The following is a 13,996-nucleotide window of genomic DNA, read 5'->3' as shown; positions in this document are numbered from 1 at the left end:
AGACCAGTAAAAGTTATGTAGACTTTCTCTGACACATTATGTCATCTCAGTTCTTAGTCCCATTGCAAATTTAGACCTTTTTTTTTTTTTTTTGTTCTTTCAGAATTCCCAAAAGCCTCTGTTTGTTCAGCCTGGATACCACAGTATAAATAAGAAAAAAATTCTGGAGACTCAAAACAAAAAATATTTTTAGCTTTTCCAAAGCAGCCCAACTTCAAGAACAAAATGTTCTTTGTGTAGTCAATACAGACAAGAATCATTCCTCTTCCCTGCTATCCATAAAAGCCTAAACACGGTAATCTGAATTGTCCCACTTGATTAAAGGATCAGCATCTAAAGGATATCTCCAGCTTCTGCTGTTGGGGGACCTGTTGCTCTACTGCCTGGGTTGGAGCCCATGCTTGGTATGTCACCAGTGGAATCCCAAAGGGTAAACCAGCACAGTCACTGCTGAGATACTGTCTTTCTCCAAGGACCTCATATAACATAACTAAGTTATCCAAGTTACATGCCTAAAATGAGGCTGTCTAGATTCTTCCTGATGTGGATAGTGCTATATACAAAAGACTAGGGAAGTGTTTAGGAAATGGATGAACTTCAAGATTTTTAATAACAATAGCGATGCTGAGTGATGAAAACAGATTAGCTATTCAAAATTCATGTGTTGCAGAATGGAGTCAAAAGTCTGGTCACCGCTTGTAAACGAGGAGGGAAAGACGCATCCCTATAAGATGAATCTGGCCTCTCAGCCACAGGTAAGTAATGGATTATCTGCATGCTCTTGTTCCTGCTTACTCCTCTCTGACTTCGGAGCAGTTTCTGGCCTGATCCTCCAAGGAGCTGAACATGTATCACCATGCCCCATACCTCCTAGAAATCACATGGCCCTTGGAAACCTTCAGAGACAGACTCCTTCCCTTGTGCTCAGAAGCGTGCTGCTGTGGAGAGCTAGTTGGATACCTTGCCAAGGGTAAGCTGCTTGGATCAGAGGCTATCTGCATGATCACACCCACCATAGGGCTCAGAAGGCAATGTAGCTCAATAAATCCTTGCTACTATGGCTAAGCCTGTTAATTTTCATAAATAAGGTCTTGAGAGGGGAGGAAAATTATTCACTTTGAAGTGTTTTCTGTTTTTTTTTTGTTGTTGTTGTTGTTTTGTTTTTCCTTACTAGCAGGTTCTCATTAGCAGTCTAGCCATAAAGAAAGTGGAAGGGAAATACACCAGCCTTTTATATGTTTATCTGTGGGGCAGGTCTTGCAATCTCTCTCTAGGCGGTTGGTTTTATAACCATTTGGCAGCCTTGCTTCATTGGTCTGCTGCCTCTGTCAGGTAAATGTAGTAATAAGTGACCTGTGTGAGGGCATTGCCTGGGCTAGGTTTAGAGGATTACACTGCCCACATCTACAATAACTGCACTAAAATCAATGGCATTTCTCTGGATTTTTACTGAGGCAGTGACATGGATTCTGGCCCTAGCACACATCCCTTGAGTCTTTCTAGCAAAATAAATAGAGATAGAACTAGCTCGCCTCTGGAATTAATTAAATGCTAATATGTCTGTTTGGGTTGGAAAGGACCTGAACCTAAAGTGGCATATGTGCAGCAACACCATGTCCAGACCTTGGCCTGGGATCTGTTCATGCTCTCTCTCATGCCAAGCTGCTGTGTGTTTCTTGGCTCGAGAGCGTGGCGTGGCATTCTCCAGGTATTTCATAACTCGGCCAAGGCACAATGTGACACTAAGCCGTTTGGTCTTAGGTTGGGCTGGGGCTGTGCAGTGTCACCTGTCTGTGACACTGTTGAGCTGAGATCTGGTCTGTGTCTTCTGCTTGCCAAGCTCTGGAGATGTTCTGCTGCAAACCTTGAGGCTTGGGGGCTATCTCTTGCCAAAGTAGAGCAGAGTCTGCACTGAGGCTTTTCTTCAAGGCTTCAGAGGGCTATTAAGTCATCAGGAGACCCAATCCTGGAGATGAAGTCCGTAGCCCAGCCATTAACCAGAATTTGGCTAAATGCCCCAGAATTAAATATAGGGCACTACATATGCCATGCAGGAGTTTAACATAGTTCACCAAGTTTAGTTAACTGCAACAAGAAACCTGCTGCTGCAGCCCCCATGTAACTAGCTGTACCACCACCATACTTTCTCCCTGAGTCCAGCCTGGGTCACTGGATAGACATCCACTGCTAGTCAAGAACTAAACATAGGCTATTTTAATGAACTGATGTCACTTCTTACTTAAACTCATCTGCTATCGCGGTTTTGACCTTAATCAATATCTCTCCTTTAGTCAGCTGCCCTCTGGGTGGAGTGTCTGTAAGTCAGCCCTGGACTGTTTCAGAGAGCCTACTGCAACTCAGTAAGAAACATGGGTGAGAGAGACTAACCTTAAGTCTAGTCTTTAACTTGCAAGTCATGCCCTGCTTTCTAAAATCCAAGTAAAGGGCATCGCAAAGGTCAGACTGAGCATTGACCCTTTTCTTAATCTTGCATTATGAACCAACTGTTGCCTGAAAATTAGGCTTTGACCCCTTGTGATGGGTGATACTAGAATAATTTTATTTCTTGGTGTAAGAGGAACATTTAAGCTCTTGCAGAACTCTTGCCTTTCTTTTTCCTCTCCTTAACATGAAGTCAATTAAGTCATTTGCAGTGGCCTACATGAGTGGTACTTGTTTTTCAGAGCATGGGGCTTTCCTTTAAAGGGCTTTGCCTGCTACATATTCAAGCAGAGGAATTTAGCAGCGTGAGGGAAGATGTATGTCTCAAGTTTCCAAACCACAAGCTCCCATTTACCCTTCTTGCTTAACAGTGCCTGAACATCCCAGTCTGCCATGCCAAGGAAAAGTGTCATGAACACCATCAAGTTTTAAGGTGTTTTTTTTTTTTCTAAATACACACCAGTTTCCTTTTTCAGTAGCTGACTGCAGCAAGTGAGGGTTGTGGTGAGGTCGATCTGCATGGAGCATGATGTCAGCGGAGCATGCTGACTCCTGCCAGAGCCATGTCAAGCATTGGCCGAGTCTCTCTGGGGCTGTGTCTTTGCAGTGTCACCAGAGATTTCAGCCAGGCCTGCTGCAAGTCATCAGCAGAGTGCAGAAGATGCTGTGCATATATATATGAGCATGGCAAACTGCTATGAATTTTACCACAAAGATGCTGATCTCATTTTTCCAACAGGTTTGGTAGAAGTTCTGAGTAGAGCCCAGTCTTCAAAGACAGCGCTGTCTGAGCTGTTGAGGATTTTTTAACTTGCTTGCCAGTGAAAACAGTGTATTTGCTTTCCTTGGCATCAGTTTCACACAGAATGCTTATTAATTCACTCACCAAAGAAAACAGTACATACTGAGTCCAAGTGGTTCGCTTGAGTCCTAATCTAGGGTCATCTGAAGATGTTTCTCACTGGTTTTGCGTGCAGCCCTTTGAATGAAGAAATACAATCATACATGTGAATAAACTTACTTCAGGCTCAAAAAAAAAAGCTTAAAACCTTTGCTGTAGAAATTGGACTGCAATTATTCAAACAAGTTTCCATCTTTCTTAAAATTAGGTAGTTTGATGTTGCCTCTCTTACCTTTAGTATCTTAACTGAAATTTCTCACGCTTGTCCACCTTCTTTTCCTCTTCCCATTTTATTGATGCAGTTAAATAACTAGATCTTTGAAAAAGATCTTGTAAGAGAAATTAATTTCCATTTTTTCTCAACGAGTGGATGACTAGCTACATATTTTAAGATCATAGAATCATTTAATTTGGAAAAGACCTTTGATAACCCTTTTTGTGAAGAAATTTTTCCTCATATCCAATCTAAAGCTTCACTGGTGCAACTTGAGGCCTTTTCTTCTTGTCCTATCACTTGTTACTTGGTAGAAAAGATTGGCACCCATCTCACTACAACCTCTTTGCAGATAGTTGTAGGGAGCAGTAAGGTCTTGCCCAAGCCTCCATTTTTCAAGGCTAAACAACCCCAATTCCCTCAGCCACTCCTCATAAGACTTGTGCTGTAGACTCTGATTACGTGTTTTTTTACCCCATTTGAATTAGCCTTTTTGTTTACTTCTGCAATCCTTTTGGAGGCTGATACTTGCTGAAATGCTGCATCGTCCTGTGGAAGTATTTTCCCTTACTTGGTATGCAAGGTTGTGATATTTGGAAAATAAAAAAGGATTCCACAACCTCCCATGCATTCCCTGAAGTCCTGAATCCCAAGGCTAACTTAATTGTCTAAGATAACCTTTGCCTATGAAGGAGCTACAGCCTCAATATTATTTCATTACCATTATCTTTATCTTTCTAAATGAATTTAAACTGAGTCAAGAGTGATGACATAATCACATTTCATCAAAAGGTGCAGCAGCTTGTCAGTGGTGATGGCTCAGAGGCTGAGCCAGCTTTGTTTTGGGTGTGACCATGGCAACATTAGGTGAAGGAAATGACAGAGTTGTCTTAGTATATTTACTCAATTATTTCACTTGCACTTCTCACCCACAAGCTAAGGGTGATCACTCAGTGTCATTTTCCCATCAAGAGCTTTTCCTCACCACAGTGGGAAAGATTAAAATAACACGTCTGCCTCTCCCTTCTGCCTAACATTTCTTGAGAAAAGTGATCACAGCAAGAGAGAACAAGTAACTTGGTGACTAAGGTAATTTTAATGCTTATGACACTGACCAGAGACTAGCGTAACTTTCAGACTCTGCCCTGCTCCCTGGTGACCTTAGGCCAGGCATTAAGCTCCAGACTCATGCCCTGGTGTGTGTGGCTATATTGCCCCTTGGTAAAATGAACAATAAAACTCTCTGTCCCTCAGACTGTGCTATGTCTTGTCAGGCCCAGGTTCTGTGGGAGATCGTTTGTCTTTTTTTCCCCTCCCCCTGTATTTGTAGGATACTGAGATCAATGGGGCCTAGATCTGTTTGAGTTGAGTGAGCTCATGTAGGGAATGAGCTGAGAGAGACCAGTTTTGAGGACAGTCAACACCAGGACTGTCTCCAAAAAAGCTTGTCCAGCTCCCTGAAGGCCACATACCCTATTTGCAGTGAGGCATAAGTATTAACGTCACCCCTCAAGAATGTAAGTGAAAACTCTTGGTTTGGGATGGATATATCAGCTCTTCTTAACCACGGAAGATACGGGCTTTCAAATGTGAGGATGTTTTGTTCTTTTTTTAAATGAGAAATAACCTCCAGATATGCAGCTGGTGGAGCTCGGGAGGTGAATCAGGGTATTTGTGGGATGAGAGACAGACAGCCACTTCTGTCTTCCCAAGGCTTCTTGAGAGTGTCTGTCCCGTCCTCGTCCTTGTCGTCCTTGTCCTTGCAGAGTGATGTCATTGTTTCCATCTTGTGTATTTTATCTCCTTGGATACGGAAAAGGCAGGGGCTATAGAAACTGGGTGTGTGGCTGGCTTAGCCTTTGATAAGGCTATGCATGTGTGGGCAATGCATGAAGCAATAGATGTATAAAGGAACAACATCGCATTTCAGACAAGGGAACTGTGCTGGCATATCGCGACCTGCTGTTTTTGGTTAAAAGGCGTTACCGCATGGATGTGGAATGTGTCAGGGATGTGGAGGGAGAGGATGTGGGAATCCAGCCTTGTTGTTTTATCCCCATACAATAACAAAACCCCAAACCCTTCCTAATTTCTAATCAGATTTCAAAGCATTGCAAAAGATCTTTCCATAGCTGAAAAACCCCAAACAATAACAGAGGGAGAGGTGAAAGTAAAGGCACTTCTTAATACTTGTGATCACAGCTGATGAAACATAGCATGGGGTAGAGTTTGCCATGAAGACATCCTCTTCTGAGCTGTTGCTGCATGTTTGGTGTGAGCAGTCTCCCCTCCGTTGCGCGGGCTGGGCACGAGCACGGCCTTCGTTCCCTGGGCGGCTTTGCAAGGTCGAGGATGGGACCGGCGGGTTTGGCTGCCAGCCTCCACTCTCCTTCCCCACCCGCAGGACCAGAGTGCTCTCATTTGCTGAGGTTTGGTCAGGGGCCCATTTTCTTAGAGCTGAGTAAACATTTATACTGAGAAATGTTTAATTTTGTTTCCTCTTGGTGTGGCTCTCGAGGTGTGCAATCCAGGATCGCCTGTGCTGAGCCTCCAGGCTCTGACTTGGGACGCAAAAACATCCCACATTTCTGGGGCTCAGTGGGGCAGCAGGTTTTGCCAGCTCACTCAGCTGCTTCAGGGGCCTGGGAAGCCATGGGAGCTTTTGCTTCTACCTGCAACTGCAGAGCCTAGGTGCTAATTTTTTAAAAATTTGTAACGTGAGGTCAATGTGAATCCCCTGACTCCGAGAGCTGGAGCTTCAAGAAAAAAACTATGCTGTCTGGTCTCTAAATCATGACGCCACACCTGAAATTAGTTTTTAGTGGCTTCAGGCAGCCCCCCAATCCATACTTGCCCTGCCTTTCCTCCAGGGGCTGTGGGGAGGTGGCCTGGGAAGGGTCAGGGGGCTGGCAGGGAGTGGGGGTGCTGCAAGTGCAGTGGCAGCGGGGAGGTAACCAGCACCTCTGAGGCCCCAGCCCTGCCAGCTGCCTTCAGGCTGTGTTATGGGGAGAGGAAAATCCCACTTCGGGGAGAGGCTGCCTGACCCGTCACATCTCGGTTTAGTTTATTTAGCGAGTACAAAAATCCTCCAGGTTTTTCCTTTTTCAGGTGGTGATGAGGTCAGTGCAGCCGGGATGGCCTTGGCCACGTCACCATGGGGTGGATGGGACCCAAGAGCCCACCCTTATCTCAGACTGCCCCCAACCATGGAGGCGTCCAGGTGGCTTTATGCCCTGGTACATGGGATGTGCCCCAGCTCAGCTGCTGGAGATGGCTCATCCTGGGCTGTCTGTCCATCTGCCTACCTTGCTGACAGCTGGGAATTTCCCTGGAGTCCCATGCTCCGATTCCCAGGACAAGTGGGTCCCATGGTGGTAGCCAAGTCCACTTCTTGTACATATTGAGGATGAAGCAGCCACCCACGCCACAAACTGCTGGCCAGCCCCAGGCATGGAGATGATGGCTGACATAGCTGTGGGGATTTCACAGGCTGGACTTCAGCGTCACCGAGTGTGGCCTGGCACAACTGGGACGAGAGGGAGGAAGGGGCCATTGTTTTCCCAGATAATTCCCCATGACGCAGCCTGAAGCCGGTGCAGTAGGAAATGCTGATCTGCTTCCTGCCCCGGCCTAGGGATGCTTTCTCCATCCCCGCAGCCTGGCACTGCTGGGAGGGGTGGGGTGATGGGGTAGGCACAGTGCCACAGTGCAGCACTTGCAGTGGCATGGCAGTGTCCCCCTCTGCCCCTGGAAGAGGGCTGCTGCCAGTAACAGCTAACACCCAGAAAACTCATCATCTGGCAGGAGACCTGTGTATTTCACCTGCAGCTGGTGTCCTACAGACCCTGTTTGTCCTTGCAAGTAGGAAACAGCTTTTTTTCTCTGGGATGGGGGGATTTGCACTGGTGCCTGAAGGACTTGGGAGCACTTGGGATTGTGCTCCAAAGCCATTTAGAGCTTGTTTGTATGAGGAGGTAGTTTAAGGTAGGGAGGGAGCTGTTGGTGGAATGATTTCATTTTGAAACTGAGACAAGATGAGACTGAATTCAGAAGCAGCACCCTGGCAGAGAAGTTTGTGTAGTTGCTAATTCATTTTAGCTTGGGCTAGCCACTCTGTCCCTCTGGGGACATACCTCTGCAAAGGAAGGAGAGGAGCGAGGCTGATACCTGTGCAGACAGTGTTTTAACTATTACAGCATCTGTTTATAGTGGTAAAATATCGCTCTTGCGTATTCTACCTGGAGGCTTGGGAGCTTCCATACCCTGGCTTCAAACCGAAATAACTGCTGCTGGTACCCCTACACACTGCTGACTGCAGCCTGCTACACGCAGGGCCAGCGTCTGGGGACGGAGGCAGTGCCATGGCTTGCAGGAAGGGTGAGGCAAGTGCTTCCGGATCTGTCTGTAGATGCCAACTGAAGATGTCTCTGAAAAGATCTAATATTAGTCACCCTTCTCTGTACTACTGACAAAGAAAGAGTGGGTCATGCTCTGACTTGATAAGAGCATATCCTTGTGTCTGACTGCCAGTTCTTCCTTTTCAAACAGACCACTGTTTACTGCTCTTGCAGTCTGTGCCCCAGCCAGGGATGCTGTTTAATTCTGCTTTCCCCCTTTTTCTTGCATTGGTCTTGGGAATGCCACAGCCTTAGAAATGGTGCAAACCCCAGGCATCTCAACTGTATAAACCAGGTGCTTCCCCCACACATGTACACAGTATAGCAGCGTTTTTGTACATTTTTCACTTGCCTACTGGTGGACAAGTTTTTGGGAGTGTCATATTTCTGATTTTTTTTTTCTAGTATTAAGTCAGAGACTCTCACATAAACACTTGATTCCAGGAGCTGGGGCTTTAACAAAACAGCTGCCCAGCACAGGGCCTGGATTGGCAGTTCTGGCAAATCCTTAGGTAAATACATTTGACAGTGAGAACATGTTATCTTTTGATCTTGGAATCATGAAAGCACTTGTTCTTTGCAAATGCCTTCCACAGCTTGAGCAGAAAGAGTGGCATAGTGTGATAGGAAGTGCTGGTGAATTTGGATTATCACATGCCCTTTATAATGTTACTGCTCTTGTAATACTTGCCTATAGGCTCTTGGGTTATACACCTTCTACGCTGTTCTCCAGATGGGATTTTTCTAATCTCCGGACACCAATTTCTGCACTGATATCTCTATTTAACTTGTTATCCACATGAGAGCTACTACAGATGTCCTGACACTTTTGAAATCTTCATTTATGGTATTGGATGTTATTACACAGCAGAAAACCTACCTGGTGACCAAAAGTAGGCCAAAATCTGTGTGGATTCTGGGCCTGAGTGTGTGTCAAGGCACTAATGCGATTTCAGTCTCTCTTCCATCTGGCTGTCTATTTTCTCAATACTTGTAGGACCTTAAACATCCTTGAGGCCTCCATCACTGTCAAACTGATTTGGGCTTGGCTGACAGACTCAGAGATCCTCGCTGCGGGTGGGAATATGCCCATGTGCATGTGGAGTATGTAATTGAGATGCCTTACTTCCTTAGGAAACCAGAATTTATAAAAAAAAACACTCTAAATTACTTCCCTTTCTTTAATTCTTGGTTAGTACTTAAATGTTCCCTCAGTAAAGGTTGTGACATGATTTCAACTCTGAGCCTGTTTGATCTAAGAGTGTAACCCCTTTAGCCTAAAACTTGTGCCTCTGTCTTTCATTAAACTATGTCTGAAACCCTTTCCTACTTGTGGCCTCTGACTGGTGGGCTAGCATGTGTATTTAATGCTGATATAACATCACTGATAGTTTTCCCCACGGTGTGATATGCAGGCTGAGGTAATTTTTTTTTTGCTAAAATCCACAGTTTCTGCCATGGGAAAGACTATTTTTATGAGCACTATTATGTGCTTTGAATGAGATTGCAACAAAGGGAGATTAGCTAATTACTCCAGGGTCTTTCTTCCTTTGGTCTGTGGGAAAGCTTCATGGCTGACGTCCATATATTTTGGCCAGAAAGCCGTGGGAGAGCAGTCCTACTACCCCACACCTGAATACCTTGAGCTACCCCACTGAGTTCAGATGACTTGTAACTCATGAGTGTGTTTGGATCCATGCTGCTCTTCTCTGATGGATCCTATGCTGTGCTTGATGCCATAAATAGCATTTGAGAGCCATGAAGTGAAATGACTCTCATCTCTCAGTCTGGGAGTGCTATCCAGCTGCCTAAGGAAATCTGGGGACATAAAAGTGATTTAAAGAAAGATGTGTAGGGGAATTTAGTCATAATTGTTTCTAGTAAGTGTTTATCCTGTAACTATAGCTCTGTCAAACAAATGCTGTGAGATGTTCAAAGGGCGGTGAAGGCTCACTTCATTGCTGTAGAAGTCAGTGCCTGTATGGAGCAGGAGGGGGAACCAGTTGTGTTAATTAGAGTTGGGAACCATGGGCCCGGCATGTTAAAAAGGGCCCCGTTTCATCCTCTGCCATTGGATGTTAGCCCTGTATTGAAGCCATGCCCAATCTCTACAGCTGGCTGAAACATTTCAAAACGCACATTTTGGTGCCATGTTTTAGCCCTGAATATTTCATCTGCCTCTGTGAATGTTAGTCCTTTCTTATGCCTGCTCTAGTGAGTTCCTGTTGTACTTTCTTCTTGCTTTGGTCAAGTGTCTTCTCTGGGGAGAAATAAGACCTAGATGTTATTATCTCTGGCCCAAGGATGCTAAATCACAGCCTGGTGAACTGGTGATGGGGCTTAGAAACAACCCCATTTTTGTTAGTGCTGCCTGTGATTCAGAAGACTCTTACTTCATGTCTTAACTTGGATTTGACCCCTTTCTTATTAAATTGTAACCAGTGTTTCTAAGCATCCACTAACACTGCTGGAAGCCTCCAGTTTGCATCAAACCCAGAACATCTGGATGATATCTCATACTTCTGACACTGAAGTTCTCTCTGGAAGCTGGCTGTCACTGCCTGTGGACAGGCTTTTGTATTAATAATGGTCATCTTCCCACCTTTACTGTGGGAATTTCATGTCCAGAATGTCCAAAGTTGTTCATCAAAGACAGCTATGAACCCCGGTCTTAGCTGAAGGAGCAGACGTGCTCCAGAGCACTTATAGTAATGACAAATGCCTTCTTTTTGGGTTGCCCTTATCTAAGGGAAGCCAAACTTTCAGATGTCATTGAAGAGTGTTCCTCTTTCTGCCCCTCATCTTCATTTTTCCATAGAAAACAGCCCTGCTTTCAGAAATTGCAAGGAATGCTTAAAATCCATAGTCTTGCATGAGAGGGTAGGTCCTGTGGCTTACGGTAGGCTTGTAGGAGCTCCCAGGTGTGTGGCACTGTGAGCTAATAGCTCTGGCAGTGTTTCTGAGCTCTTATGTTCCTGGCATGTCAACTCTGAAGTGTCCTGAAGGTCAGCCTGAAGCCATCCAGGATGGGGCCGGGGGCCCTTGTGACGTGTGGAGTACGCTCGCCTGCTTTGGCGATTGTGGTCGTGTGCTCCTCAGCTGACACCACACTCAGAGGCCACCATTGCAGTGGCTGCTTGCTCCAGGCTGTCCTGTCACATCCCACCTGCATGCCTGAGCACCTCTGATTTTCGCCTCTGCTCCTTTGCATGCAGGAAATAAGGCACATAGGAAGTGCACACAACCGGAGCGCAGTGCCCTTCACTGCTGCCACGGCTTCTGCCCCCAGAGTGATCACTGCTCAGTACAACAGCCCAGCAGGCCTCTACTCCTCAGAGAACATCCAGACCTTCAACAGTGCGGTGGAGTCAAAGACATCACCTGGGGCCCTGGAGCCTACCAAGCCGTAAGTATCTTCCTGGCCTCCCCTCCCTGTCCAGGCCCCCAGGGGAAGGCTCCAGGAGATGTGAGTTCATTATGAGGGTACCAATTTGTTAACCCAGAAAAGCTCTCTTTCAGGACAAGGGCAGGAGCAGAGGCATGAGCATGGATGTGGTTCCCAGGGGCAGTGCGTGGAGAAGCAGGCAACATCTCGTGAGATGCAGAAATGAAATTAATGCTGTTGTGTTTCTTTGTTTAGCAGAGACCGACGCAGTTTCCGCGTGCGTTCAGCATGACATACCAGCCCGCTGGTCTGAACAGGTGCCTGAAAGCTTGTTACGAGCACTTTGTAAAGTTAGAGTTTTGTGCTGGCTTGGTGAGCAATGCTGGGCAGGAAGGGTACCAGCTAGCGCAGGAAGCACATGCATCCCTGTTCCTGGCTGGCCTGGGATTCATAGACAGGCTCTGCCTAAGTTTGGATTTTTCTGGTTTTTATTATCGAACCTTGTTTATCATGGGAGTTTTAAAAAGTAGCTGAAACATTCATACCTGTGTGAATGGTTTTATATATGGGATTGGAAAGAGTCCCAACCTTAAAAGGGCCTATTGCTTTTTGTGGTTGCATCTGAGCTTCACCAAAGACCTTACTTTATCCCAGAAGTCCAAAGTTCCTCTTTTTTTCACTGAAAGCAATAAACCCAGAGCTGTCTGAAATCTTTCTGGCTGTGTTGGTCAAGTCGCTTAACTACTTGAAGTCTCTGTATAGCAGTACAAACTGCCTGGAAGACTTTGGCCACGTTTGCAACAAAAGCTGCAAGACCAATGCTTTTGGTGATACTCGACTAAATTCCTGACTTGTGAATGGGGACACAAAAGTAACTTCACCCTCTGCTTTTGCAGGGCACAAAGACCTGAGATTGTGGTTTAACACAAGTCTGAAAACTTGCCTCTCACTGAAACCAGCTTCTTATACTGGCAGCCCTGTCTGCACCATGGGCCCTTCTAGGCAGAGTTACGGTGCTGCAGCTGGCAGACGAGGTGACTGTCAGATGTTTGTTCCTCATTTGCTTCTGGTAGACCTAAGCAGCCTCATTCAGGGGCTGAGCAAAGGCAGAGCAAGAACAAGGGAAATCTGACTTTACATTAACCTGGTGGGACCATCTGGCAGTCAAATACCTGCTCTGGTCCAGTCAGGAAGCCAGGTACATTTGGCTGGAAACTTATGGGTGATCCCTTTTTCTTGCAGGGATCAGCGAAGAGGTGGGTTTCTTCTAGTGCTCCTTCTAGCAGGAAGGTCCATTGCCAGCCCTACTGCCTGTGGGGTACATAGCATCTATTTCCTCCTTCCCTGGCTGAAACACAGCAAATTGCAAAGGAATGCTGGATGAAACCTTTGCTGCTAATACTCGTTTGTTTACAGTGTCATCAAAAGCAAACGATTGCTGCTGGTTTTCGGTGAGAGCCAGGGCCATTAAAACCCACTGTGGTCTCCCCAGTGCACAAGCACAGGATGCATAGGTTCTGCCTTCACGCAGCCTTCCAACTGCCTTTAAATTCCTGTCCATCTATTTTGCTGAATTATTTGTACATGGCTGACCTTGCTCTGGGTTTACCTGGCATTTATCTGCATCCCCATCCTGCACCCAACAGACACATTGCCTGTCTGAACATGACAGCCTGATCATGCCACTTCACATGGTGATGTGACACAGGGACCTGGTCTGTGGTCCAGACTTAGAGGGTGTGATGTAAATGCAGGGCTGTGGTACAGACAAAAACACCAGTGAACATCACTGGATTTGGTGTCACAAAGCAGGTGGGGAGGGCAGGGAGAAGCCCCATTGTTGAGTACGTCTGTTTTGGGATAGGAGGTGAGATTGCCCCTCAGTAGGGCACCCAAGCTAGCTTTGGGAAAGGGCAGCTGTGAAGGCAGCATTCCTTGGCTGGACCATGAGTGTCTGCTCAGGTAGCTCGTTCATAGTGAAACCCCTGCTGCCATGTCTTCATTGCTTTTACAACCCCCTGCATTGTCTCATTAGTAGAGCGACTGCATTTTAGTTTTTGTGTGGACATACCTGGAGTGTGAGACCAGAGCCACAGCATTAGCCAGAAGCCTTTAATATAAAGGCATGTGGTATGTCTCTCAGACAGTATTCTGCGACTGCTTGTATCTCTTGGAGTATTTGGTTTAGTCCTTCATTAATGTCTTCCTTCTTTCCTTTCTTCCTCCTCTGCATTTTTCCCTCAATTCCACAATGTAAAACCCAAATGAACCCACAAACAAACACAACTCAAATTGCCTGTGTGAACACGTGGGCCCGTAGCCACCCATCGCTGACAAGTGCGATGCAGGCTCCCTTCGCCTCCGTCTATAACCCCCTGCAGGCGCAGACCTCCGAGCCAGTGCAGCGGAGGCACAGCACCTCCTCCGTCCCCAGCCAGGTCCGAGTGGGGCCCGAGCAGCTGAAGTGCGTGGCCCAGGTCTGCCCCAACAGTCCCATGGAAGTGGAGGTGCCAGGACTCAAAGTGCTGCATGTGCAGTTCAATTCTCCCCTGCAGCTCTATTCACAGAGCAACATCATGGATTCCCTGCAGGGGCAGATCTCTTCTGTTAGCCCCGATTTCCCCAGGTAACCTGCCCATTGCCTCTGTGGCTGGCTC

General features: G+C 46.4%; 1 protein-coding gene across 3 annotated transcripts in view; it reads left to right on the top strand.

Moving 5' to 3' along the window:
- PDLIM1 (PDZ and LIM domain 1) overlaps nucleotides 1-13,996 on the top strand; it is a 45,920-nt gene that overhangs the window by 21,721 nt on the left and 10,203 nt on the right. For 2 of the 3 annotated variants that reach the window (XM_042804285.1, XM_042804186.1), the window contains exons 3-4: nucleotides 671-755; nucleotides 11,170-11,360. In XM_042804285.1, coding sequence (XP_042660219.1) covers nucleotides 671-755; nucleotides 11,170-11,360 — 276 coding nt within the window. Of the gene's footprint in view, nucleotides 1-670; nucleotides 756-11,169; nucleotides 11,361-12,969; nucleotides 13,966-13,996 lie in introns of those variants that run through there. The other variant, XM_042804241.1, reaches the window with a different exon arrangement.

This window comes from Tyto alba, unplaced genomic scaffold, assembly GCF_018691265.1.
Source record: "Tyto alba isolate M040663 unplaced genomic scaffold, T.alba_DEE_v4.0 Super-Scaffold_1, whole genome shotgun sequence".
Lineage (NCBI taxonomy): Eukaryota > Metazoa > Chordata > Aves > Strigiformes > Tytonidae > Tyto > Tyto alba.
The sequence above is the reverse complement of the archived record's forward strand: the minus strand, read 5'-3'. Positions and strand labels throughout refer to the sequence as shown.